This window comes from Xiphophorus maculatus, chromosome 6, assembly GCF_002775205.1.
Source record: "Xiphophorus maculatus strain JP 163 A chromosome 6, X_maculatus-5.0-male, whole genome shotgun sequence".
Classification (NCBI taxonomy): domain Eukaryota; kingdom Metazoa; phylum Chordata; class Actinopteri; order Cyprinodontiformes; family Poeciliidae; genus Xiphophorus; species Xiphophorus maculatus.
The window spans coordinates 15,108,872-15,132,916 of record NC_036448.1 but is presented as its reverse complement, the minus strand read 5'-3'; the positions used below and the strand labels follow the sequence as shown (position 1 = coordinate 15,132,916).

Here is a 24,045-nt window from a genome sequence, read left to right as displayed (position 1 = left end):
CAAACAAAGTGAAATAAACTGCTTTAGAAATTACTAGTGGAGTCATGCGATGTAAGTCTCAAACTGTAATGTCTGATTTCTAAATTGACAGACAAAGACCTGCTGTATCGATCAAGGGATGGGAATGTTCTCCGGCTTAATGTTGAAACGCAGAAAGAGGATACTATTGTGCCAAGTCAACTATTTGTGAGTATGCCTGACTGATACTAGTGGAATATGTTGCAAGAACTTGTCTTTTTTAAAATATATATATAAAAAGCAAAAGTATGGAAAAGAAAGAAAGTTCAGGGTTTTTAGGTGTAAGTTATGGCATAGCTGCAGTATAGCTTTTGTGAACTTGAAGTTAGACCATTTAAACTAGATATTGACAGAGATTGTAGATGGTTTTTACAAAGGCTTCAAATTGTTATCATGGCATTCACATGATAACAAAAGAAATGGTGCCACATATCAGTGTGTGACAAGACTAGAAATTATGTTTCCAACTCTGGGGCGTTAAAAAATAACAAATGTAACCGGGTCAGTTCGTATGATATCAGTCATACTACACACTGAAAACAGCGACTTGATGTTTTATAATGACCGCGCTATCAGAACTAGAGAGGAAAGATAAATACATATACTGAGAGAGATGAAGCATTAAGTGCTAAATTACACAAGAAGACAGGAGTTCATGTTCTTCATCTCTGTCAAGTTACAGCTTAGTGCTGATTCCTCCTTAAGCTCATACTACTCCACTCTGCAAAAGTGCACCTTTTGACTTGTTTTTTGTCTTTTTACAACCACAAAGTTCAATGCATTTCATTAGGGACTTTTTGTAATAGATCAATAAAATGTAACGGACAAATGTTATATAAAAGGAAAGTGATTTTCCATGGTTTTCAACATTTTATCAATAGGATCTGAAAGGTTTTACAGAGACAACCTGTCATTAATTTAATTTCAGTAAAACACCAGTTATCCTGTGAATGCTCAACTTTTACTAAGAACATTAGTAATCAAACAGCATCATGAAGACTGAGAGACAGAGCAGGCAGCTCATGGAGGACATTGTGGAGAAGTTTGAAGCATAGTTAGGTTATAAAGCAGTACCCCCTGCTGAACATCTCAACAAACACTGTCCAGCCCATCTTGAGAAAATAAAAAGCATGACCTAACTTCAAACTACCAATACAAGTTTGTCCATCTAAACTTATGTCCACAGCATGAGCAGGAAAGCATTATGGCCCATGGTTACTGTGGAGTAGGTGGATAGGTTCACAGATTAGGAAGAGGATCTTGTGCACTGTACAAATTTATATGAGCGTTTAAAGAAGAAATCTAATGTTGAAAGCAAGCCAAAAAATTCAATTTGCTTTATTTTAGCTTTAAGTACATTTAAACATTTGGAAGAAGGGGCTCTGAGCAAATAAGACATGAACTCAACGTTTTTTCCACACTGAAATGCTATATGTAGCATTATATTCGCCATTTAGATAAAATTATGGTGGCAACACCACCATAATTTCCTCCAGCATGGACAAGGAAGCTGGCGAAGGATGAAAAAACAAAAAATGAAGCTAAAAGAAAAATTGCTCATGGCTGGAAAGGGCGTAAGACTATGGTGGAAGTTCACAACAACCCAAAATATACAATCAGAGCAATTTAATATTTTGTATCAATCCATTGTGACTGAGTTTGAATTATTTTGGAGAAGACTTTCAGTCAGTAGATGTTCAGAGATGGTAGAGATATGACCTCAAAGACTTGTTGCTATGATTGTAGAATTGTCAAGCAACTCATACATTTGCTTGACTTTTCTGGATAGGTCTGTATCATAAAATCTCAATGGAACACATTAAAGTTTGTGGCTGTAATGGGACAAAGGCTGAAATATTTCAGGGGTAGGAATAGTTTTGCAGTTTATATTCTCTCAACATTCAGGTTTCCCTTCCTGTTCCAGACATTCAATCTATTGAAGTTCGGCCATCAAATATCTGGGCACGTAGTCCTCATGTTTTAAATGAGCTCCACAGCCAGTCAGCCTCAGTTCAAGAACTGTCTGTGAAATCTATGAAGTGCACTCATGCAGACAAGCTGGCTCTGACAGTTCCTGATAAAAAAAGGATAATCTGTTTTCTGAAATTTGTAATAAATGACATACATCAACAAAGTTCTTCAAATCAGTGAAAATTACGCACAAGAAAAATCCATAGTTTTATTATGACAACAGTTCTGAAAGTAACATTAATCAAGCCTCACTACATTAGTTGTATTACTAATGTTTTATTTTTTAAAAATCTTTTTCAGGAGAGGTCAAAAGCTGCCAGATATCAGTTGTCTCCAGACATGAAGCATGTGCTGTTTGCCTTTGATGTAAAACCGGTAAATAAATATCCATGACAATAAATATCACTGATGCATCCTATGATATTCAGATTGTGAGGTTTTGCCTGTCTAACTAATTCGGTTTGTTTCAACAGATCTACCAATACTCCTATTTGGCCAAGTACATCATTTACAGCCTCGTGACACAGTAAGAGTCTCCTCTGTTGTGCTTTCTCTCCTCCTTCTTTCCCTCACAGATCTCTGCCCTCAATCTGACCTTCTGTCGTCAGTTCACTGACGTCAGCCACATTTACCTGCTCCCATTGCTACCTTAAGGGACCTGCTTTCAGCTCAGTTCAGTATGGTGGACTGCATTGTTTATAGGCTGTTTTAACCCTACACCCATCTGTGTCTGACTAGATAGATAGATAGCATTTATTGTCATTGAACAGAATTCAACGAAATTTCCATTGCAGCTCCCGTGCAAAAGGTCAAATATATACAGTATAAATAAGCAAACACACAATAATAATAATAACAATATATACAACTAAATTAACTAAAGGCACTCAACCACACCAAAGAAGTAGCAGCAGGTCCAATTATGGCAAAGTACAGATAATGTGCAGATAAGCAGTGCTTGTGTTTAGAAGCAATGTTGTGGATGACTGACTAACGGAAGGGAACAAAGACAATTGATGTGCACTGTTGATGTGATTAAGTGTATATATAAGTGCAGATTTCACAAACTGTTCTCTTCACAGGGAGTCTTGGCCTTTAAATCCCCCTGAGGTGAATGAAGCTGTCCTGCAGTATGCTGGATGGGGACCCCAAGGCCAGCAGCTGGTAAGCACCCAAACCTGCTGATTGGTGGCACTGAGACGTAGACACGGCAGAATATTAAATAGTAGATATTTGTGATGTGTCTCAGTTGAATTGACAAATGCTGTAGCAATAATTAACACTTTGTTGTTGTACAGCGAAAATATTATGAGCAATAAAAGTTGAAACTCTGTCTGCTCTGACCTCCATCAATGTCAGGCAGTTTTATTTTTATGCCACTCATGAGCTGCTCGGAGCCACAGAGGCAGATGGCATCTCTGTGGCGCAACCAGTGGCTGACTCAAGCACAGGGCACGGGACTTTTTGGCTGTGCTGCCAAATTTGGCCAAGTATTTAGCAGTACAACCTTATGCAGATTACTGCTTAGGTATTCACATTTCACTTTTCAACCACAAACTACAATGTGTTTTAAAAAAGGTTATATTTGATGAATCAATTAAAGTGTGGATGATTGTGAAGAGAAGAAACAATAAACAATATTTTCTTTTGTACCAAATGCTGCCTCTAATGGGTTTCTCACAGGATTGCCCCATTCTTGGCTTCATCCAACTTCCCATCTATTCTTATATATATATATATATATATATATATATATATATACATATATATATATATATATATATATATATATATATATATATATATATATATATATATATATATATATATATATATATATATATATATGTATATATATATATATATATATATATATATATATATATCGCTGTTCTTGCTGAAGGAAAGTATTCCCACTGAATGATGTTTCCACCTCTATGTCACTATGGTGGATAGTTGTTATTTTCAGCAGAATCTGCTTTATGTGTCACAAATTTAAAACATGTGAATATTTACTCCCAGGGTTCATTATTATACTGATATTTTGTTTTTGTTATATATATGGTGGCCACAGCCATTTGCTGCCCTTTGGTGTAGTTTGATTTGAGGTTCCTTTTGTTTTCTAGTTAATCTCCAATAATGCAACATATGCCAAAACATCTTTAAAGCTCACAGTATCTCAATAACTTCAATCAACATTATCCTCCTGAGACCCAGCAATACATTTTTGTCCTCTGTGGAGGACATGGGTTTTTTTGTTCATAACTCTGAAACCATACATGCCACTGTGTTAAATCCTGTTGGTCCTTAGAGAGGACATCCTGGGCCTCAAAATGTGTTCATATTTGCCACAATAGAGTCCCGATGTCCTCTCCAAAGGACATACTGTAAAAAACAAATAAAAACATGTTTTGAAGCTTTTTCAATTGTAGTGATGTTTTTTCACTCCAAAGAGTCATGTAGTGAAAAAAAAAAATTCAAAAACTTTTTTTTTTCTGGGTCTCAGGAGGTTAAATGAGTTAGAGGGCAAAAAAACAACTATGTGATTTCCATGTTTCTGAATATTTAACTATATACTGTATAACCCTATATATAACTCTAATATAGTCTAAGAGTCCTAAACCACGAATGAACCCTTAGCAGCAAATTCCTTTTAAATTAACATTTGAAAAACGCTTTGAAAATGTTGTACAACCAAAATGTGGAGCCATAGAAATAGTAAATTGCCTGCTTTTGGCTATGTACCACAAATAAATTACACACTAAATTGTAGCTGAGGGGCTCTAATATAAAATGCTTGCCTGCCATTTAGAGCAGCTTTGGATTTAATGTTGGTACAGTAGGAAGCTGAACTGAAGCTTCTTATTAGTGGGCGGCTTGGTTCCTGATCTTAAAAAAAAATTTTAAAAATTGCATTAGATGGGAAAAGGTGTTATTGTGAATTGCCCTTAACTGAATTAAATCGGTGGAGAAAAAAATACAACAGATTTTTAAATATAAAGTTCAGTTATTGTAAATTCAGCAGCAGCAAACAAGTGGCTCTAAAAACATTCAAACACTGAATGAATGAAAAGAGCTTTCAGGGTATTTAATGGTCAGCTACATATTATTGGCCAAATCTGCTATTTCTTTTCTTATAAAAATTAAAACAACTATCGGTTCAAACTGCTATATGTGTAAAAACACTCACCCCGTTTGAATATAGGGTTTTAGCTGGGACATAAGATTATCCATCTGGTATTCGTGTGGGTGTTTGGAAGGATTGCCAGGAGAAAGACTCCTCTCTATAAACAGAACATACAGCAGCATTTTAGGTTTGCAGAACTGAATCTAAATGTATCACTAGACTATGTCACTTTGATCAGTTAGGACCAAAGAGATACTTTGCCATAATGCACATGTATGGGAAAAACAAAAAAGTGAATCTGCACATATGCTTAATACTTGTTACGCAGCCATAGTCTTATCTGGCTCTCTTAGATTCAAAAATTAACTCACACCAAAATATTCTTGAGTCAAATTTAAAGGATGCCAGTCTGATAGCTGAAGAACTTGGACATGCAACAGGATTTTTACAACACAACAGCTGAAATAAAGAAACTCTTTGTAACAATGGACCAGCCAGGTTACAGTCATACTGTCGCATGATCATACTGCCACTTAACAAGCACATCGATTACATTTTAAACATTTAGCCTCACAAAGACAGGGACGTGCAGGAGAGCCCAAAAGAGCAGAACATCCCACCCAACACAGTAGCACCATCAGTTTTTGTCAGGATCTGTGTTTTTCTGTGTTTATTTAGAGTTTTCTGTGTCTCCGTGTTGTCCTGTTCTCCCCTTGATTGTTCCCAGGTGTGTCTCGTTTCTGTGATTACCCTGTGTGTATTTAATGCCACCTGTGTGTCTGCGTCCTCGTCGGGTCCTTGTCTCGTCTCGTTTGTGCATGCTGTCTCTCCGTGGTTCCTGCCTCCGTATAGCTAGTGCTACCTGTGTTGAGCCCTGGTCTCTGCTCTGCAGTGCTGCCTGGTTTTGGACTTTGTGTTGGCTTTTTCGTCATTAAATCATTATTATTCATCTAACCTGGTTCCATCGCGTCTGCCTCACCACTCATCCACACCGCACCTCATGACAGTTTTGGCATTGTGAAGTCATTCATGCAGCGAGCATCAATTTCCTATCAGATAGAACATATGCCTGCAAATATTAATGACCCAAAGCTATGCTGTGATGAAATGGTTCAAGATTAATAAGCAACAATATGAGAAGGCATATTGAAACAGTTAGTCTTAATGTGGCAAGCTACTGAATCATCTTTTAGTTTTTGACATACAGCTTTTCAGTTTTGCATTCATATAGTTTTAATGACAGAGTGGAATATACAGTATGCTTCAGACACTTGAGCTTAATTAAAAGAGTACCCAGAGAGAACCCATGTATGCACGGGGAGCATACTGTATGTAAACTTCATGCAGAAAGGTCCCTGACAATTCAAACCTCGTTAATCCTCGGCAACAGTGCTACAAATGTGCCAGCGTGCCGCCCTTTCATGTTCTATCAAATGAATGCAGTAAATACTCTGCTGTTATGAAGACCAAAACACATTTATGTCTTTAATTCTGTCTATCTAAATGCAGACCAGATCACAGGCTTTGCATTTCATAGTTTTATCTACTGAGAATGAGCAAAATGTTTAATGCAAAATAGTTTTTTTTTTAATACACTTAAATGTTTATATTGTATTTTGAGTATTTGTTCGACTTATTCTTGCGGATTACTTATCTGCATATTTAGTATATTTTATTATTTATTACTTTACTATTGTCAGGAAATTGTCTAATCCTTTTAGGCCACAAACTGCCTCTCTGGGGCCAAATCTTTCTTTTGTGTTTTGTGTCTCTGTGCTGTTTTAAAGCTTTACATAACCCATTTGAGAATATCTTTGCAAAAAAGCCACAAGACAAACTCTGATTATCTTTTGTTATTTATAACAAGGCCTCTGTGGGCCACTTCGAGTTTATTCCTATACTCACTACATCATGTTCAGCTCTACATTGCTCTACAGTTTGAAAAAGACTTGCTATTTTATCTTACTTCATATGCATTTAGACCAAAAAACAATCAGAGAAAACAACCAGCATCAGAAAAATTGCATGTTGTCGTTTCTTTAAAAATATTTCCCCCCCTAATAAGATTCAAAAATAGCAATAAATTCAAGCATCTACAATCTTTTTTATTATTCTTCACTCCTGTATCCCTTTTTCATTTGTCTTTAAATTTGTTTTTAACTTTACCACACTCCTGTGTTTCCTCAGCTCCACTTTAAAGCATTCTCTTCTATCATAATTGCTCTTATTGGATAACGGCTTAGATTACAGATGCATTTCTCTGAGAAAACATTAACATTTTGAGTGTGTGATGGGACTCTGTCTGCTGGGAAAGACAGTAGATTCATTTACATACGGTAATGGTACACCTGATTGTTTCTTTCAGAGAGCTGTAGCTGCAGCTCTGCTCTTGATTTAATGAGCCTCTGAGGCTGTGCAGGAAAACAGAGATGAGCTCTTGTTTTTTGTCTCCATCTGACCCGGAGATGTCAGACATGTTTGCTTTTTTCCTCCCATCACAATTTGTGAATGTAATGATTTCCCATTAAGTTTATCAGAACTGGAGCAATTCATCATCAAGTGTTACATCAGTATATAAAAGCGAGGTGTGTGTCTGTGTGCAGCGGTGCCTGGTGAAGCATCAAATGTACAGGGAGATGGATCCTGCAATGTTCTCCTCATTAAATGTCTAGCTTTTATTCTACCATGACACTGTAATGAGAAAAGCTAGGTCAACACACACCTACAAAAGAGGTCATCCTGACACAGCAGCCTGGCTTCTGCTAAATAAAATTGAAAGGAGTCTTATGAGAATTGAGCATTTCACACCTGAATTTCAGGTACATAACCATCAGTCATAAATTTGAGCTTCACAGCTATATCTGTTCTGTTACTACTTTAATTTCTGTGCCTTTAAGAATTGAGTCTTTTCAAATCTTTAATTCATCTTTTTTTACCTCTTGTTATTATAAAGCTTAAAAGTCTTTGAAAAAGTGAATGCAGACTAAGGGAATAACATCTTTTTTCTAAATTAGTGAAACTTCATATTTTGGTAGCTTCTTAACCGCAGAGAGCTTCTTGTTCTCGCTCAGTCATTTGGTTTTAGTTCAGCGAATGTAAGTTGATATTTTGAGCTTTGAGAATACTTTAGATCATGAATCTTGACCTGGAGCTGTTTTGCAACACAAGCAACCCAGCAGCTTTTCTTTTTTTTTACCAGGTTCTGTATTGATTAGAGATGTACTGATGAGAATGTTGATGACTTCCAACTCAGATTTTTTTTTTTTCAAAGCTTCGACCTAGATTTTGGCCTATCACAGTTTCTCTGTGAGAGCCACAATGTAAAAGCCTTCCTGCTTCAACCAGGAGAAGCAACATCATATGCAGTAGTACAAGCATTGTGAAACGAGCTTTTGCTAGAGCTGACATGTTAAACATCTTGTTAACATTTAGCATGGTTAACATTAAAAAAACAACAGCCTCTGTGTGTATGTTCATGATGTTTAACTCGGATTTCCAAAACCTGAGTGCTCAAATATGTTAAACAGAGAAACCTTACTGTGCACCGGTTAGCCTTCCTGTTATCAATTGATAGTTTTGCTCCCCCTAGCTGTCTCCAACAGCCTTAATGAAATGCAAATTTGTCTTGACGTGTCATAGAAAATGCAGTTTCCTGTTTAATGGCTTCCTACATCTTTGTGCTTCCTCTGACTTCAAATTCAACAGTACCTAAAGATTCTGATAATAACTAACTTTTGGTGTTCTTTCCTCCAGTATCATATACACTCAGCAGTGAAAATTAGCTGATTCTGGTCAAGACTCTATTTCTCTAATTTCCCAAGATTTGGTCTATTTTTTCCCCTTTAGGCTGTAATCCCATATTAACCCAGTCTGGTTTTGTTTTAATTTGTTGTCTTGTTACTGCTAATGTATTAGTAGCTTCCCACAAAATGTACACTTTCTGTGCAAATTAATCACACAACCATCTTTAATAAGCTGGCAATAATTGTACTTGTGACAGTGCAATGACAATAAAGTTGAAGTCTATTCTATTCTATTCTATACCATAGAAAATAGTAAAGTAGATTGCCTGAGGAATAAGGTGCCCATCTTCCAACAACGTGTCCTAATTTTAAGCAGCCTCACAGTCTGTTTTGTCTGTAGAAATAATCCGTTTACATAAAATCTCTTTAACGTTTTGGTAAATTTCCTGCAGTGAAGAGCATGTAGGAAGTATAGAGGAAGGCTGCATTTTTGTTAATATTACGATTAACTCCATATTGTGATGTTGAGTCAGTCAATGGCTCATAAATCTTTCAGGTTTTTTACATCACTATAATTTAAGACAGTTTACTTGACATAGAAACTTTTTTTTTCTTTTTCCTAGATCTTCATTTTTGAAAGCAACATCTACTACAGGGCAACATTGGAGACTCGATCAATCCGACTGGTATCAACCGGTAAAGACGGGGTCATCTTTAATGGTCTGACTGACTGGCTGTATGAAGGTAAGGTATCAGTCTGTCAACAGTTTGGAGATTTTTATGATATAAAAATATGCAATTTGTTATGTGGCATCTTGGACACAAGTTTGTAATTTTTTTACATATTCACTGTTGCCTCGACACTTGTAAAGATGTCACTTTTCAAAATGGGAATGACAAGAAAACATGACATCACAGACATCACTACTTGCACAAAGTTGTACACATACAGTAAGAACAATGATTAAAATGTTTTCATTAGAAGTTAATTATTTGTCAGGAGTAAAGGCAGTTTCAGTGTTGTTTTACAATACCAAAATTTGTCAGATTTTACAGGCAAAAAAAATCTGATGAAGTTATACTCATGTTTGTCATAACATTAAACGGTCAAATAAAAGACATTTCCCTTCAAACACAGGTATAAATGTATAACTTATGAAAGGTGAGTTAACCAAGAAAAATGTTTTACATCTGGACCGAACGTGTTGCACGTCTTACCATCATTTAACTTCCTCCTGCATGCAGCAGGACTAACTATGCTGCTTGAGGTGCATTCAAGTGCAATAGGAAATACTCACTGCTCAAGTCAAATACTTAGTACTAATAAAAAAAAACTATTTTACATAACAAATAATGACTGATTTGGTGGAATTCAAAGCTTAACTTAAAGTATTATAATTAACCTGTTACACTAACATAATACTTTTAAATGCAGCATTTGTTTTCACTCCCAGTTTGGTTAAACTCAGGTTTTTAAAGCCACGTTATGAGTTATTACAGACAGTACCTTGCTAAAGTATTCATTCTGCTTGAACACTTTGTTATTTTCAGAAAATAACTATGAAAATTAAATGTATGTTCATGGGATTTATTTAATTTTCAATTCAAAACTTTATTAATAAATGCGGCTCCATAATTACAGAAAATAATTATTATAAGATTTCTATACTGAAGTATTAATTAATTAAAGAGAACACAAATTAAAGGCATAAAATAGATGAAATCTAAAAGAATACATATATATTTTGAATAAACACCAAAAGCTTATACTTTAACGTGAAGTAAAAAGAAAGTAATCACTTCTTATTATGTTTTACACATAATAAGAATCTGTGTTTTGCAATTTTTTGAAAGTGCTCCTGTCACACATGCCCCAAAATAGCACTCAGTGCTTTTAGAAGAGCAGTAGCAGAATTACCTATGTGTTCATTCATTCGAGTATTAATTTAACTTTGTATAGAAACACCCCAAGTCGTGTAACAAGTTTATTCAGCTTATTGAGTTTTTTAAAATTCCTTCCAGAGTATTTGTGAAATTTTTGCTCTTGTTCCTGTTCCATAATTTATATGTGAGCCAGTCTGCTGTCAAAATATTTCCATCCATTTCAGCTCAACAAAGTGGGCAAACTATGAGAAGATTGAAAAATGTAGAATTTGGAGCTGCTTCCATACAAATCCTACTCTCTGCATTTTTTACACTCGGCAACCACCTCTTTCTTCATCTGCCTTGAGTGCTGAATGATTATGATCTGGGGCTCTTTCAGTGGAAACAGAAACCTGTTTGTCCATAATCTGTATCCTTGTTGACATGTGTTGTATTTACCAAACAACATTTGAAACAAATTTTTAATTGAGTCTTTGGATTCGTGCCTCTACCCACAGCAGCAGCCTCTCCCTGAGGTGAACGGTGTGTTATGTGTGCATGGTTTGATCTGAAGCTGCACAGCTGGCTACATTTCAGTGCGCCTCCTTCCCTTTACCTCCCATCACTTGTCTTTGTGTTGAAGCACTTTTAATTAATTCATGTGCACAGTGCTGCAATCTCATCCAACAGATGTTAAAAAGCCAGCAAACTTGTAATTTAATGTGAGACATTTTCTGATTACAGCATATGTGGGACAGACGTTCTAATTACAAACCCCTTTGATGGCACTTTCTTTACAAATGCACTGAGAATAGTAATTCCATTTAATTCATTTCTAATAAAGTTCATGCGCCTTTTGTTCCGAGTTCTCAATCCAGAATTATTAACTTGTAGTTGATTTCGAAGCAATTTGGGATGATGACTGTAATGATAATGTGATTGTAAATTGCAGTTATTTTTAAGAAAACTTTTTTACAGTGCATGAACTTGGGGGGAAGACTAAATTTGATTTTTCTTTCATTAGATTATGTCTGTTTCAGACAACACAACATGACAGATGTAATCTATATTCTGAACTAGGGAAAGATTTGGCTTCTTGCATTTTCCTGCTGCTTTTTATCACAAGGATTTTAACTGGAAAACAGTTAATTTACTTTTATTTTTACACTTTTATTTTTTTTCTGTATACCTTTACTTACGTCAGTCAATACTTGGAAAAAGCTCTTACAGGATGAAGCTACCTTGAATACAGACATGCAAGGCTTATTGACAACCAAGTATTTATTAAGATGTTATGGCATCTTAATAAATGCCATAACATAGAATGTAACAAGTATACGAAATATTTCAGTCATAATGAAGAGACATAAAACAATCTCACGGCACTTATAAAAACATAGAATATGACACAAATTTACAACAGTGGCTAATGAAGAAACATAAAAATGACCAAAAAATTACAATAAAACTGTTAAAGAAATTGCCAGCGGCTAACAATAGCCGAAAAAAATACTAAACTGGGAGATAATCTTCAAACATATATGCCCAAAATACATGCTTTTATTACTTACTACATAATTAGTAGCAAGTACTGATTATGTACTTAATAATCAGTAAGTACATAAACTCAGTTACAGTTTCATTACTTCTCTTTTGATAAAAATACTGGTTAAAAAAACTTAGTATTATTATGGATGTCCCTATCAATTCCTTTGTCCCGGATAATAATTTGAGTCACCTGAGATTGGGTATTTTCTCAGTACCAAGTGCAGTTCAGTGTAATGTTTGACACCTTAAAAACACAATATATGCCACCTATTTCACCCTCTAAATGCAGCGTTCACTTTCCATTTATTTTAAGTTACTGCGATTTTATACCAGAGTTTCAGCTTTCCCAACACAGCATTGCCTAAGTTGGAAATGGTACTTTTAATGTTCTCACAATGACTTGTCTTGTTGTTTGTTTCAGTTGAATTCCAGGTTATTGTTTGAGAGCAAAACACAGAAAATGTTCTTCTGCTTCACAAACTTTGAACATCATAAAACACAATAACTAGTGTTTCAGCTACTCTTTGTGCAGCTCTCCCCTGCAGAAATAGCTGGCAGAAAATATCTAAGCCCATAGAACAGAGCCACTCACATCATAAAAACAGGCAGAGATCTGCAGCAGCCAATATATTCTCTCTTTCATTGTAAACATCAGAGCTAAGTGTAAACACACTTTGTTTGAGGAAACCCACATGGGAAAATGCTTTGCTATGACCAATCACGCTCACAAATGTACAAAAAGCCCCACTATAAATGAGGTTGACATGCAATCCCTATCAGTCTTCATTAACTTAAATCCAGTGTTGAGTTTAAGCTGGGACTCTGATATGGATCATTTTTAAAAGCTTTGCTTTGCACATCCCTCCTCCTAATCCATTCTCCCAAAGGCACTTTTCTATGTACTGGGAACAGCCAAAAAAGGTGAAAAGCAGTTTTGAAGTTACAGAATATCATGCTGATATTTAAAGAGAAAATGCAATTTACATGCTTGGAATTGCTCTTTGATGTGTCGTGTCGACTACATTTTTCTGTTTAAACACCCGCCTTCAAGCAAAGAATTTACATGTGATCTCTTGGGAACAGTGCTCAGCCAACTATAATCTGTAAACCTTTGATGTTATTAGTGTTAGTAATTAGTCCTCAGTTGTCAAAACAGAAATTATATAAACTAAACATGACTTACACTCATGACTGACAGATGAAGACAACTAAATTCAGAGAATGGAAACTGAAAAGGCGTTTGTGATGCCTCTGAGATTGAAGAGAAGGTTGTGTTATTAGGATGTGGTGTGTCTGCATATCCACTCATATCCTTTAAAAATCTGAATACTGCAGCTGCTAATTAAAAAAAAAAGAAGTTTGAAAAGCTGTTTTCTTCTCTGTTGTCTGAGGCTGTCATGTAAAGGAGGAAACAAACAGTGAGCATATTACAGGGTGTGTTAGGGCTCAAAACATACAGTTTTATTCAACGACCACCAAAGAATAATGACTAACATTAATCACATTATTCATGCACTGTTTTGTGCTCAGATGGTGTAGAAAGAGCTTATTTCGGCCACTAACCTTGAAATTCCTTCTGCACTCCAACATTCTCCACTCAACCTTAGAGTTAGAAATCTATTAAACGTACTCGGTGTTCAATGTTTTCCTGAGTCCACTCTGACCTCACATTTGGAGCAGTGTCAGAAATAATTATAGACTGATGACAAACATGACCACACTGCTCACCAAGGCTGATCCAATCATTTTTACTGAGAGAAGGTTGTTGGTTGGAGCACCACATGTAAGTGCAATAGTCTGTTCTGCAGTCAAAGTACTTTTAAAAGAGTTCTTCTGCCCCCTGCTGGAGGAACTGCTGCACATCGAGGAATAATATAGTATTTTGTAAAGGGATTTAGTTAATTTAATATTATTTATGCTTTATCTGAAAACTGATCCAATAATCACACAATAGCAAAACATTTTAAAACTATAATTTGCGTATTGGAACTGGCTTTATAGAGAAAAAAAGTTTTGTTTCTGTAGCATTTTTGTTGAAAGTTTATACGTAATTTAAAGAATGGTTGAAAATTAGGTTTATCATACAGAATTTCTAGTACCATGTATATTTTTCAAAACAATGTAGGTACTGTTTCCACTGGCATTTAGATTAAACCAATTATTGGTTTAATTTAAATGTTTTTTAAAAGGACTTTCTCACATGGTGTAAATGCCTTTTTCAACTGCTGAGCTGCAATATCAATGCAGTTAATATCACCAAGTTTTGTGTAGTTCTTGCTTGTTTCAGCATTTATTCTTATGAGATGGTTACATCTCCTGATGTCTAAATTTAAGAAACATGCTTTAAAATCTATGTATAAAGCTATGTCAGTTTATCAGAACTTAATAATTCTCCAAGAATTTGTTTTGTTTAAGATAAGGATGTCACTTTTGATAAATACATTTTTCCTAAATAAGATTGTCACATGTAGATGTTTGCCTTTCTCAACTCTTCCAAAACTTTTGCCGTATCCCAGAAAAAAAACAAAAAACTTGTACATTTCTTGACACTCTCTATTCTTGTTTTAACAGAGGAGATCCTGCAGACTCACATTGCCCACTGGTGGTCTCCAGACGGACTCCGTTTGGCCTATCTGACCATCAATGATACCCTGGTGCCAAAAATGGAAGTTCCATATTTCACTGGCACGCCGTATCCTGGCAGCCAGGACTATCATTACCCAAAGGTCAGACTGGAGCTCAAACCATCACGACTGTTATACAGTTCAGCAAACTCAGGGTGGATTTAATTGATTTGCTTTGAATAAATGCATGAGATGAAAGGGAAGTCAAAGAGGGCAACTTGTAGCTGTAGTGAGGATCCTCCAGAGATGTAAACCTGCAGCATGACTTTCACAAATAACAAACAAACATGCTGTCTCAGACTAGAGACTGATGCAAGTGAAAGGTGAAAGGGGCTTTCACAGTGTGATATGTGATAAAAGGTGTTATTTTGAATCCCTGTGGTTCAGGAAGTGAAAGTCCTACCTTTTTATTTTTTAGAAAAATGTTTGATGTCTGACACCTCATGAAACTCTCTCTGTTGAATACTCAGGTTGAAGGGAAAATTGGGATCAGCTGGAGGGAAAAAAATTCAGTTTTTGTGATTTAAAATAAAAAACATTAAGAACAAAACGAAAATCATATCTTGAAGAAGTATTTTTTTTGTTGCTAAAAGAGATGGAATTTCTCTGTTGTTAAATCTTATAGTACAAAATTTCAAGGTCATGTGAGCTTGAAACTTTATACTAACGTGAGAACTGTCTGTCGCAGCTCTTTCCACGAGTGTCACTTTCACCTCATTGTTTATAAACTTTTACACATTTTCCTCATTACTCCGGCCATTTTCTCTCCTTAATTTGACTGTTTCTCTCATCAGTCTGTCCATAATATTAAAACATAAATATATTACTTAAAATAGACATTATGACGTTTAAACATATCAGTCTCAGATTACAAACTAAGGCTAACCTTCAGAATCTGGTTTTCTTCTCAGGCTGGAGAAGAGAATCCTGTAGTGCACCTGTCTGTGGTGAGCCTCCATGGTCCTCTGCACACAGTGGTGATGAAGAAACCCGACGACCCTCGGATAGGGTAACACCTCTGTGTTTGTGACACAACAAGTGACTATCATCGAAGTAGTTTGTTAAAAGGGACGGAGGCTGTCAAAGGTATGATATATTCTTTTCCAGGAGGGAATATTATATCACCATGGTGAAGTGGGCCACCAACACCAAGTTGGCTGTTAACTGGTTAAACCGAGCCCAGAACAACTCCATCCTCACATTGTGTGAGACCACCACTGGAGTCTGCATAAAGGTGACACAAACTGCGACACATTTCTGCTGCCACTTATGTTCCGTTATATTTCGCTGCTTGTACTGGCAATTTATTTCTTCTCCATGTCTTCTTCTCTTTTGGTGCTGTAGTTTATTTTAAATAAAAACTTCACACAGTATTCTGTTTAGAAACAGTCATTCACTTGAGTTTTTTTATTCAGTAATTTGGCAAAAATGTACCCTTTTCTTAAACCCTGACACAAAATTAAAAGTAAAGTGTGAAAATGTTTGAAATGTTTAACAGACAAGACAATGTCTTGGAAACCTAAACATCAAATCCTTACTGCAAATAATGTAAAGATTACACATCTTTTAACATCAAATGTTCAAATTTTGAAATATTTCCTTCAATATATATGTTTTTGACACATTTAGCAATTGCTATAAATATCCTGTTTATAGACTATTTTTCACAACAGAGTGACGGTAACAGATGTAATATTAATATACACTTATTTTTCTTATTATTAAGTTGGATACTGTTTTTTTTTTCAGTAATATCAACATCCCACAGAAAAATGTTTTTCTTTTATTTTAAAACCCAGAAATACAAGTCAATTGGAAGTTCTTTAAAGATGAGAATAATATCCTAGCAGATATTTATCAAAAATTATAAGTTGTCTTTTCGATTAGTTTTTTCTTTTTCAACATTTATGTTGCATTTGTGATTTTACTAGTTTTATTTTGCTTGAGGGCATTAATTGCCCTTATGAATAATCACTCCATATGGCTCTTTGTAAAGAGGTGAATGACTAACATTTTTATTTTCACTCTTAGTTTTTCCAAGCAGGGTTGGATGGGTTTTTGTGGTGTAGTTTTATGTTCTGTCATTGTTATTCTTTCCAGAAACATGAAGATGAGAGTAACAGCTGGCTGCATCGACAGGTATGTGAAAGACAAAACCCCCTCCTGCTTTGTGCCAAAGTAGTTGGTTAGAAAATGTTCCCTCTGTTTATCTGAAGAACTACATTGATATTAAATTCAGAGCAAATGTTTTTCTCAAATTACTTCTCTCATCTACGCAGAATGAACCTCCACTGTTTTCTAAAGATGGACACAAGTTCTTCTTCACCAGGGCAATCCCTCAGGGAGGGAGAGGGAAATTCTTCCACATCTCTGTGTCCACCTCTTTGGTAAAAGTGCAGGCATGACTCTCATTTATTGAAATACGTGAGGTTCAAGAAAAACATTTTCAGTGTGTTATCTTTTAGCCTAACAGCAGCACAGACATCCTTCATTCTCTAACATCTGGAAATTGGGACGTCACAAGCATCTTGGCCTACAGTCATGAAAAGAACCTCATGTAAGTAATACCTCTCCACATGTAAGTATGCTCCGTCTTCAAACTCACAGTTACTTGACATCTTGATGATTTTCAGATATTTTCTGAGCACAGAAGACGACCCAAAGCGACGGCACTTGTACAGGTAGTATTCTCATAAAAGTCGTCTGGCTGCTTTTTGGAGTTTCTGGAGAGCTTTGGAGGACCGTATTAACACCGTGTTATCCCACAGCTCTGACACGATTGCTCCTTTCAACCGCTGCTGCCTGTCCTGCGAATTCAAGTGTGGTTATGTGGACGTTTCATTCAGCCATAACATGGAGTACTTCTTGCTCAGCTGCAAAGGTGGGAGACATCTACATTCGACCTTCACCCTACAGTATTTCTGGTAGAGAAAATTCACAGGATTAAATCTGTATTCAGTGGAGAGCTCAATAGATTTTATTTTTATTAGTGTCAGACTGACAGTTAAAATCTAACTGGTTGGAAAAATATAACGTTAAGCCAGCTTCTTACTGACTGAAAAGAGTGAATTATCTAATTCTGCGACAACTCTTACATTAGCGTAGCTGATGACATTTACTATGTGGGTGTTTCTTAATAGACAAGACGATACGTGTCAAAGTATGTTGCTTTTTATAATAAATTAATTTATATACTTTGTTAACCAATTGTCTCACTTATTATTCAGGTCCAGATATACCAAGTGTGTCTGTTTACAGAACAAGGGACAAAGAGAGTAAGTTTTTGATTTTTGGAGACAATAGCTCAACTGATTTTAGTTCCCAGCCAACATTTACATATTAGGGCTCCTGTTTGTAGGAAATCAGCTGAAAAGGTGACTCCAGATGAAAATTTTCACAGTTTGCATAATAATTAATAGCTAATTACCTCTTAAGGGCTGATGGCAGCTCTGTGTAAAAATGGATTCTAGATTTGTTGCCCATTTTGAACTGATTCAGTAATTACCCATTTAAGATCCAGTCAAGACCCACAAACAGTACCTTGTTAAAATATTCATAGCACTTGAAGTCTTTTGCACTTAGTGACATTACAGCCACAAATCTCAATAGATTTTATTAGAACTTTATGTGAATGAAATACACAAAGTAGTGCATAATTGTTGAATTCTTTGTGAGGACGTCTCTACAAGCTTTATAAAACTAGAGAGTGAAATTTGTGTCCTTATCACCTTACAAAAAATAGCAAGATAAAATCCACTAGTTCAATCATAGTAGATGGAAAATATCAACAAGCAGGAGTTTTCAAGTGTTGCCACAGATTCTCACTTAGATTTATCACTGCAACATTTCAATAATCCTGCCAATCCTCCAAAGAGGTCATATTTGCAAAGTGCACCAGTCATAGATGCCATTTTGAAAGATTTTCACACCTGAGCTCTGGATTTTTGCAGCTCCTCCAGAATGACCACAGACCTCTTGGCTGCCTCTCTGAGTAATGCTCTCCTTGCTTGGCCTGTCAGTTAGTTGTGCCACTCAGACTGAATAAGATTAAACATTGTGTTCTTCACGATTTTGTTTGTTTACGCATGGTCTCCAGCAAAACTCAGCATGCCATCTCTGAACAATTGAATTTATGTTATTAAATAACAGACAGATTGTTTAACTAAATATGTGACTTCAGAAGGCAATTGACTGGTCTAGATATCAGAGTGAAAGTGGCTATATATATATATATATATATATATATATATATATATATATATATATATATATATATATATATATATATATATATATATATATATATATATATATATGTTTTCAGTTCTTATTTGTTAAAAAAATTAACTCTTACATCGTTTTCCTTCCTCTTTACAATTATGCACTAGTTTGTGTTGAATTTTGGTGCTTTAATGTTACAGAATAGGAAGAATGTAAGGGCTGTAAGTCACAAGGTACTGTAGGATGCCCAGCCTCATGGTTTCTTTAGGCTGATCCGATAAAGGACCATTTGGGTAAAGGACCATTCATTGAGGAGTTATCCTGCTTCAGCAGAACATGCAGGATCCACATGAGCTCCATACTGGCTGCGTTACACTTAACGACAGCGTCTAACTGATTGTTGTCTTGATCTGCAGAGGTGTTTGAAGTGGAGACAAACAAGAGAGTAAACGACACGTACAACAACAAGCAGATGCCTAAAGTGGAGAATAAGACCATCACCATCGATGATTACAGTATGTGACCCTGTACACAATATGTGTGTGTGGTCACTTCATGGGACACCCACTGACTGTGTCCTTTCTTTGTAGCTCTGACGATGCAGATTCTAAAGCCAGCAGGTTTTACAAGCACGGCCCACTACCCTCTACTGCTGATAGTGTGAGTGTGACTTCATCGGTTTGTTTCTTAAGGATTGAACCCCTAAGCACTAACTTGAAATTACACATTAACTTAACTAATGTTGGCAATTCTTGGGACCATTACTGAAGGATTAAATTCGTCTAAACTAAATTTAGAGAACACATTTGACATAACACAGTCCTTTATTTTATTGCTAGAACAGATCTGTGTTGTAAATGCACTTTTCATGCTTCTGATAGTTTGTGACATACCTGAGTTCTAAAAGGGTCTGCTTTGTACATTTTTCCTGTTCCATCAATTCATGTAAAAGGTACATGGTACAGTGTTACAGTGCCTACACCAATGAGAGCCTTTTGCCTTTGGAAAAGGCAAAAAATCTAGTCTGTGTAATGAAAAAAAGTCTCTTAATGAAAAAAAGTCTCCCTTGAAAGTGGATACATAGAAATGTGCCAGATTAATTGGCACATCGCAAATAAAGTATGAGAACTGACTCAAATTTCACTGAAGTTCAAGTTGTCACTTAGAGAAAATGATTTTTAAAAGCTAAAGGGCTTTACAGAGATGAGAGCTATAATAAACAATCTTAGATACAGTTTAAGATAGATGTTACGAAATTTCTGCAGCACAAGGCAAACCACGATGCTTAAAAAAGAAAATATGAAGAAGAGATAATGAGATAAAGAGAGACAAAGTTCAGAACAGGCTTCTAGTGTCCTAAAATAACTCCGATCTCAAAAACTTCATGGCAAAATTCTTATGCAAAATTGACTTCTTTGAGCTTCATATCATGTTATCATCAAAAACATACCTGGAGTTGCTTTGATTCTCCCATGTAATGTTCCTATTTACCCAAAGCTCCTTCTTGGAGCTGCAGTCTCCAGCCTCATTCATTTCAAGGACACAGAAAGACACAATATGAACTGAAAATAATCCTCTGGCATCGGCATCCTTCACATCTGACACTGTAGAATACACAATGTAATCCTCAGATTAACAGTCTGATGTGCCACTGCGACTGAAAAATCTTATCAATAATTACTTGATCTCACCCTACACTTTGCTGTCTGCACTAAGAGATTTCCACATTGCATGACCTAGTGGTCTGGTTAATTGGGCTAATATTTATTTGACTACTTTAATGTAGTCAAATAATGTAATAATTTAAACCTAGGAAAATAATTTTTTAAAAAAACCACATGGATGGATGTTCTATGATATTGCAACTTGCGCAATCCTCCAGTAAAATAAATTTCTTCCCTCACAGTGATGGCACACCTGGTGGGCAGATGGTGACGGAGCAGTTCCGGGTGGACTTTGCCACGGTTCTCGTCAGCAGCTTCAGCACCATCGTTATCCGCTTTGACGGCCATGGCAGCGGTTTCCAGGGTACCAACCTGCTCCACAAGGTCCGCAGGAGGCTGGGCAAGCTGGAGGAGAGGGACCAGCTGGAGGCACTCAGGTGAAAACTTTACTACAAGTGTGAGTGGCTGTAACTCAAGGGCCTGGCTATTTTCAAGCTCTCTTCATTATCTTCCTTTTTCTTTTATTCATTTCAGGTTCATATCCAAAGAACCTTACATTGATAAGAATCGAATGGGAGTTTATGGAAAGGTAAAAGAGGAATGGCATTCATGTTAAATGGGATCTTCACTCCGCATTCATTGAACTAAAAGCTTGCTCAGTGGATCCGTGTTTCTGTTTGTCCTTTTCTTTTCAGGCCTACGGCGGATACTTAGCCACAATGCTTCTGAGCTCTGAAGAGTTTACTCAGCTGAAGTGTGGCGTGGCCGTCTCACCTATCACAGATTTTGAGCTTTATGGTATAATTTTCCAAGGTTTTTTAAGAGCAGAGTTGACATAACCTCGCAAGAGCTTTGATGCTTCTTGAACAATTTCACACCCTGTCTGTATTGTATCTGTACTTGATAGTCCAACAAGCAGCAGAGTAGTAGAGGACAGTGCATGAAATTTGATTTTACCATTCTGCAAGGCTCTATAAATATGGGGAAAGAAATTAGTTAAATTAAATTAAATTAATTTAATGTGAAAAAAGCATTTGATTTACCTGAAAAAATTCTCAAGGACAAGCTCTAATGATACAAAAAATGTTTTGTGGTCTTTATGGATTTAATGAGATTTAAATAATGTACTTTATTTCCAATTAGAACCATGACAGGTTGATTTTATGGCTGTGGTGTATTTTAGTATTTTGGCTTTTGATTTACAGACTGAATGTATTGTCATTAAGGAAAGGTTCTAACTCTAACTCAGGTTTTGACCGGGCCTCAGATTCAGTTTCAATACAGTTTTTATTCATAGGGTTTTTTGTAGAGAATGTCTGACAAAAGGTGTCACTCTCTGACAAATAAGAAGTCAATTTCAGCATTGTTCCATCTCATGACTTATGTGATCTAGAGAACGAAAGACCTCATTTCCACTCAAGTACTTAAGGGTTAATATTTTGTACTCAAAAGTAAAACTCCAGAATTGTGAGTTTAGAAATGTATGAAATTTTGAAATTCATCATGGTCTGTAAAACCGTAGTGTCAAAAAAAAAAAAAAAATCAGAGATATATACTCTTCTTCTTGCACGTTAAAATTATGCCCTATTTTGTGTTAGTCCAATAAATGCTCTATAAAATAAAAAAATAAATAAATATGCTTCTGATAAAGTATCAGAATGTGAAAACGTTCTTATTATTTTTCTAAAGCATAAATGTTTTTCATCCAATTACTTTTTCCCCCAACATTGCAGCATCTGCATTTTCAGAGCGATACCTTGGCCCAAAGACAGATTCCAGAGTATATACGGTGAAATGTTTTAATATTTACTACCCAAATTTTACCACACTTATACATGCAAGTTAATGGTCAATACTGATTGAACTTCAGATAGATTTGTCTTTCTTTTTCTCTCCTCCAGATGGCTAATTTGGCTCACAGAGCGGGTCGGTTGCTGGAGAAACAGTTCTTAATAATTCACCCGACAGCTGATGGTATCATATTCATAATTATTTGTTTATAATTTAACATTACAACATGACAAGTGATAAGAGTCCGTGTTTCTCAGTCTCATGTGTGTCTTCGCTCTTGTTCTCTCCACCAACACAGAAAAGGTTCACTTCCAGCACACAGCAAAATTCATCAACCATTTAATCAGCGAGAAGGCCAATTACACTCTACAGGTGAGCTTCTGTTACCGTGTAGATTATAAATCCTTGTTTTTCTACTGTAGACTGAATCACTGCTTAAGTTTAAATATTTTTTTTACGTTCCTGTTTCACAGATCTACCCAGACGAAGGCCACTTCCTGCACAGCGAAGGCACACAGCAGCACCTGAGTCAGTCCCTTGTCAACTTCTTTGAGGAGTGTTTCCGGGAGCCAGAGACGCCCAAGCGTGACGACCAGGATGAGGTCGAGGAAGACAGTTAAACCTGGGCCCGCCAGGCAGCCGTGGCCACCTCCTCTATCACAGCACAATATGCAACAAATCTTTCTAACCTAAAGTCTACGCCGCCTGCCGTCCAATCTGATTTTAGCTCTATTTTGAAGCACTTGCATGTGCAAACAGGGCGTCGGCCCCGATTCCCCCCCCCCCCCCCCCCCCCCCCCCCGTGCTCAACTCATGCTGGCTACTGTTGAAGAAACCAGTCAGGCAGAGGCTGAATAAAACTCCGATAAGAACAGCTGTCATCTCTCTCCAGAAAGCTGGACCAGTACTCCCTCTGGTGGACAAACAGAGGATCGACAACCCATACAGGCAGGCTAAAACAAGTGCTTTGCAGATTATTCCCATGAGAAGATGTAACTTTTTGATGGCTGCCAGTTTGTGATAATCTTGCCAATTAACTAAAATTATTGTGTTCCTGGTTATTCAGAGTTGTTTTTCAGATTCTTTGTTTAGTGTCTTACTGTGTCAGTCCATAGTGGCTTTAGAAGATGAAGGCACAATGTTTAAAGCTGTTACACTCAAAGATTGTATAAATAATGAAGTTTTAATACCTTCATTGTGCCCACGTTTCTCTATAGAGCTCTTGTTTTTGTCACTGTGCCTTACTGTGGGGAAGATGTTCATGTTAGGAGCCCACACGACCCTATGAAATGAGGAAACATGGTCCGAACAGAGCAAGAGATGTCTATGGATTTTAACAGTTTTTTTTTTTTTGTTACCTCACAATACATTGGAAAGAGCGCCATATAAAATAAACAGACAACGGTATATTACAGTCCCACATATGTAACCATTACTTAGTTTGCAGTTTCCCAACATTAAACGTAATTTTCAGC

At 36.3% G+C, this 24,045-nt stretch overlaps 1 protein-coding gene across 4 annotated transcripts in view; it reads left to right on the top strand.

Moving 5' to 3' along the window:
- Nucleotides 1-23,348, top strand: part of LOC102222497 (dipeptidyl aminopeptidase-like protein 6) — a 92,774-nt gene extending 69,426 nt beyond the window's left edge. For all 4 annotated transcript variants that reach the window (XM_023336142.1, XM_005796017.3, XM_005796014.2 and 1 more), the window contains 23 exons: nt 92-186; nt 2,290-2,364; nt 2,463-2,515; nt 3,072-3,153; nt 9,483-9,603; nt 14,842-14,996; nt 15,806-15,903; nt 16,002-16,128; nt 16,995-17,033; nt 17,174-17,281; nt 17,360-17,451; nt 17,528-17,575; nt 17,663-17,775; nt 18,122-18,169; nt 19,532-19,630; nt 19,706-19,775; nt 21,022-21,216; nt 21,314-21,368; nt 21,475-21,577; nt 22,513-22,568; nt 22,681-22,753; nt 22,869-22,942; nt 23,044-23,348. In XM_023336142.1, coding sequence (XP_023191910.1) covers nt 92-186; nt 2,290-2,364; nt 2,463-2,515; nt 3,072-3,153; nt 9,483-9,603; nt 14,842-14,996; nt 15,806-15,903; nt 16,002-16,128; nt 16,995-17,033; nt 17,174-17,281; nt 17,360-17,451; nt 17,528-17,575; nt 17,663-17,775; nt 18,122-18,169; nt 19,532-19,630; nt 19,706-19,775; nt 21,022-21,216; nt 21,314-21,368; nt 21,475-21,577; nt 22,513-22,568; nt 22,681-22,753; nt 22,869-22,942; nt 23,044-23,190 — 2,126 coding nt within the window. In that variant the 3' untranslated portion in view covers nt 23,191-23,348. The remainder of the gene's footprint in view (nt 1-91; nt 187-2,289; nt 2,365-2,462; nt 2,516-3,071; nt 3,154-9,482; nt 9,604-14,841; nt 14,997-15,805; nt 15,904-16,001; nt 16,129-16,994; nt 17,034-17,173; nt 17,282-17,359; nt 17,452-17,527; nt 17,576-17,662; nt 17,776-18,121; nt 18,170-19,531; nt 19,631-19,705; nt 19,776-21,021; nt 21,217-21,313; nt 21,369-21,474; nt 21,578-22,512; nt 22,569-22,680; nt 22,754-22,868; nt 22,943-23,043) is intronic.
- The last annotated feature ends 697 nt before the right edge of the window (nt 23,349-24,045 follow it).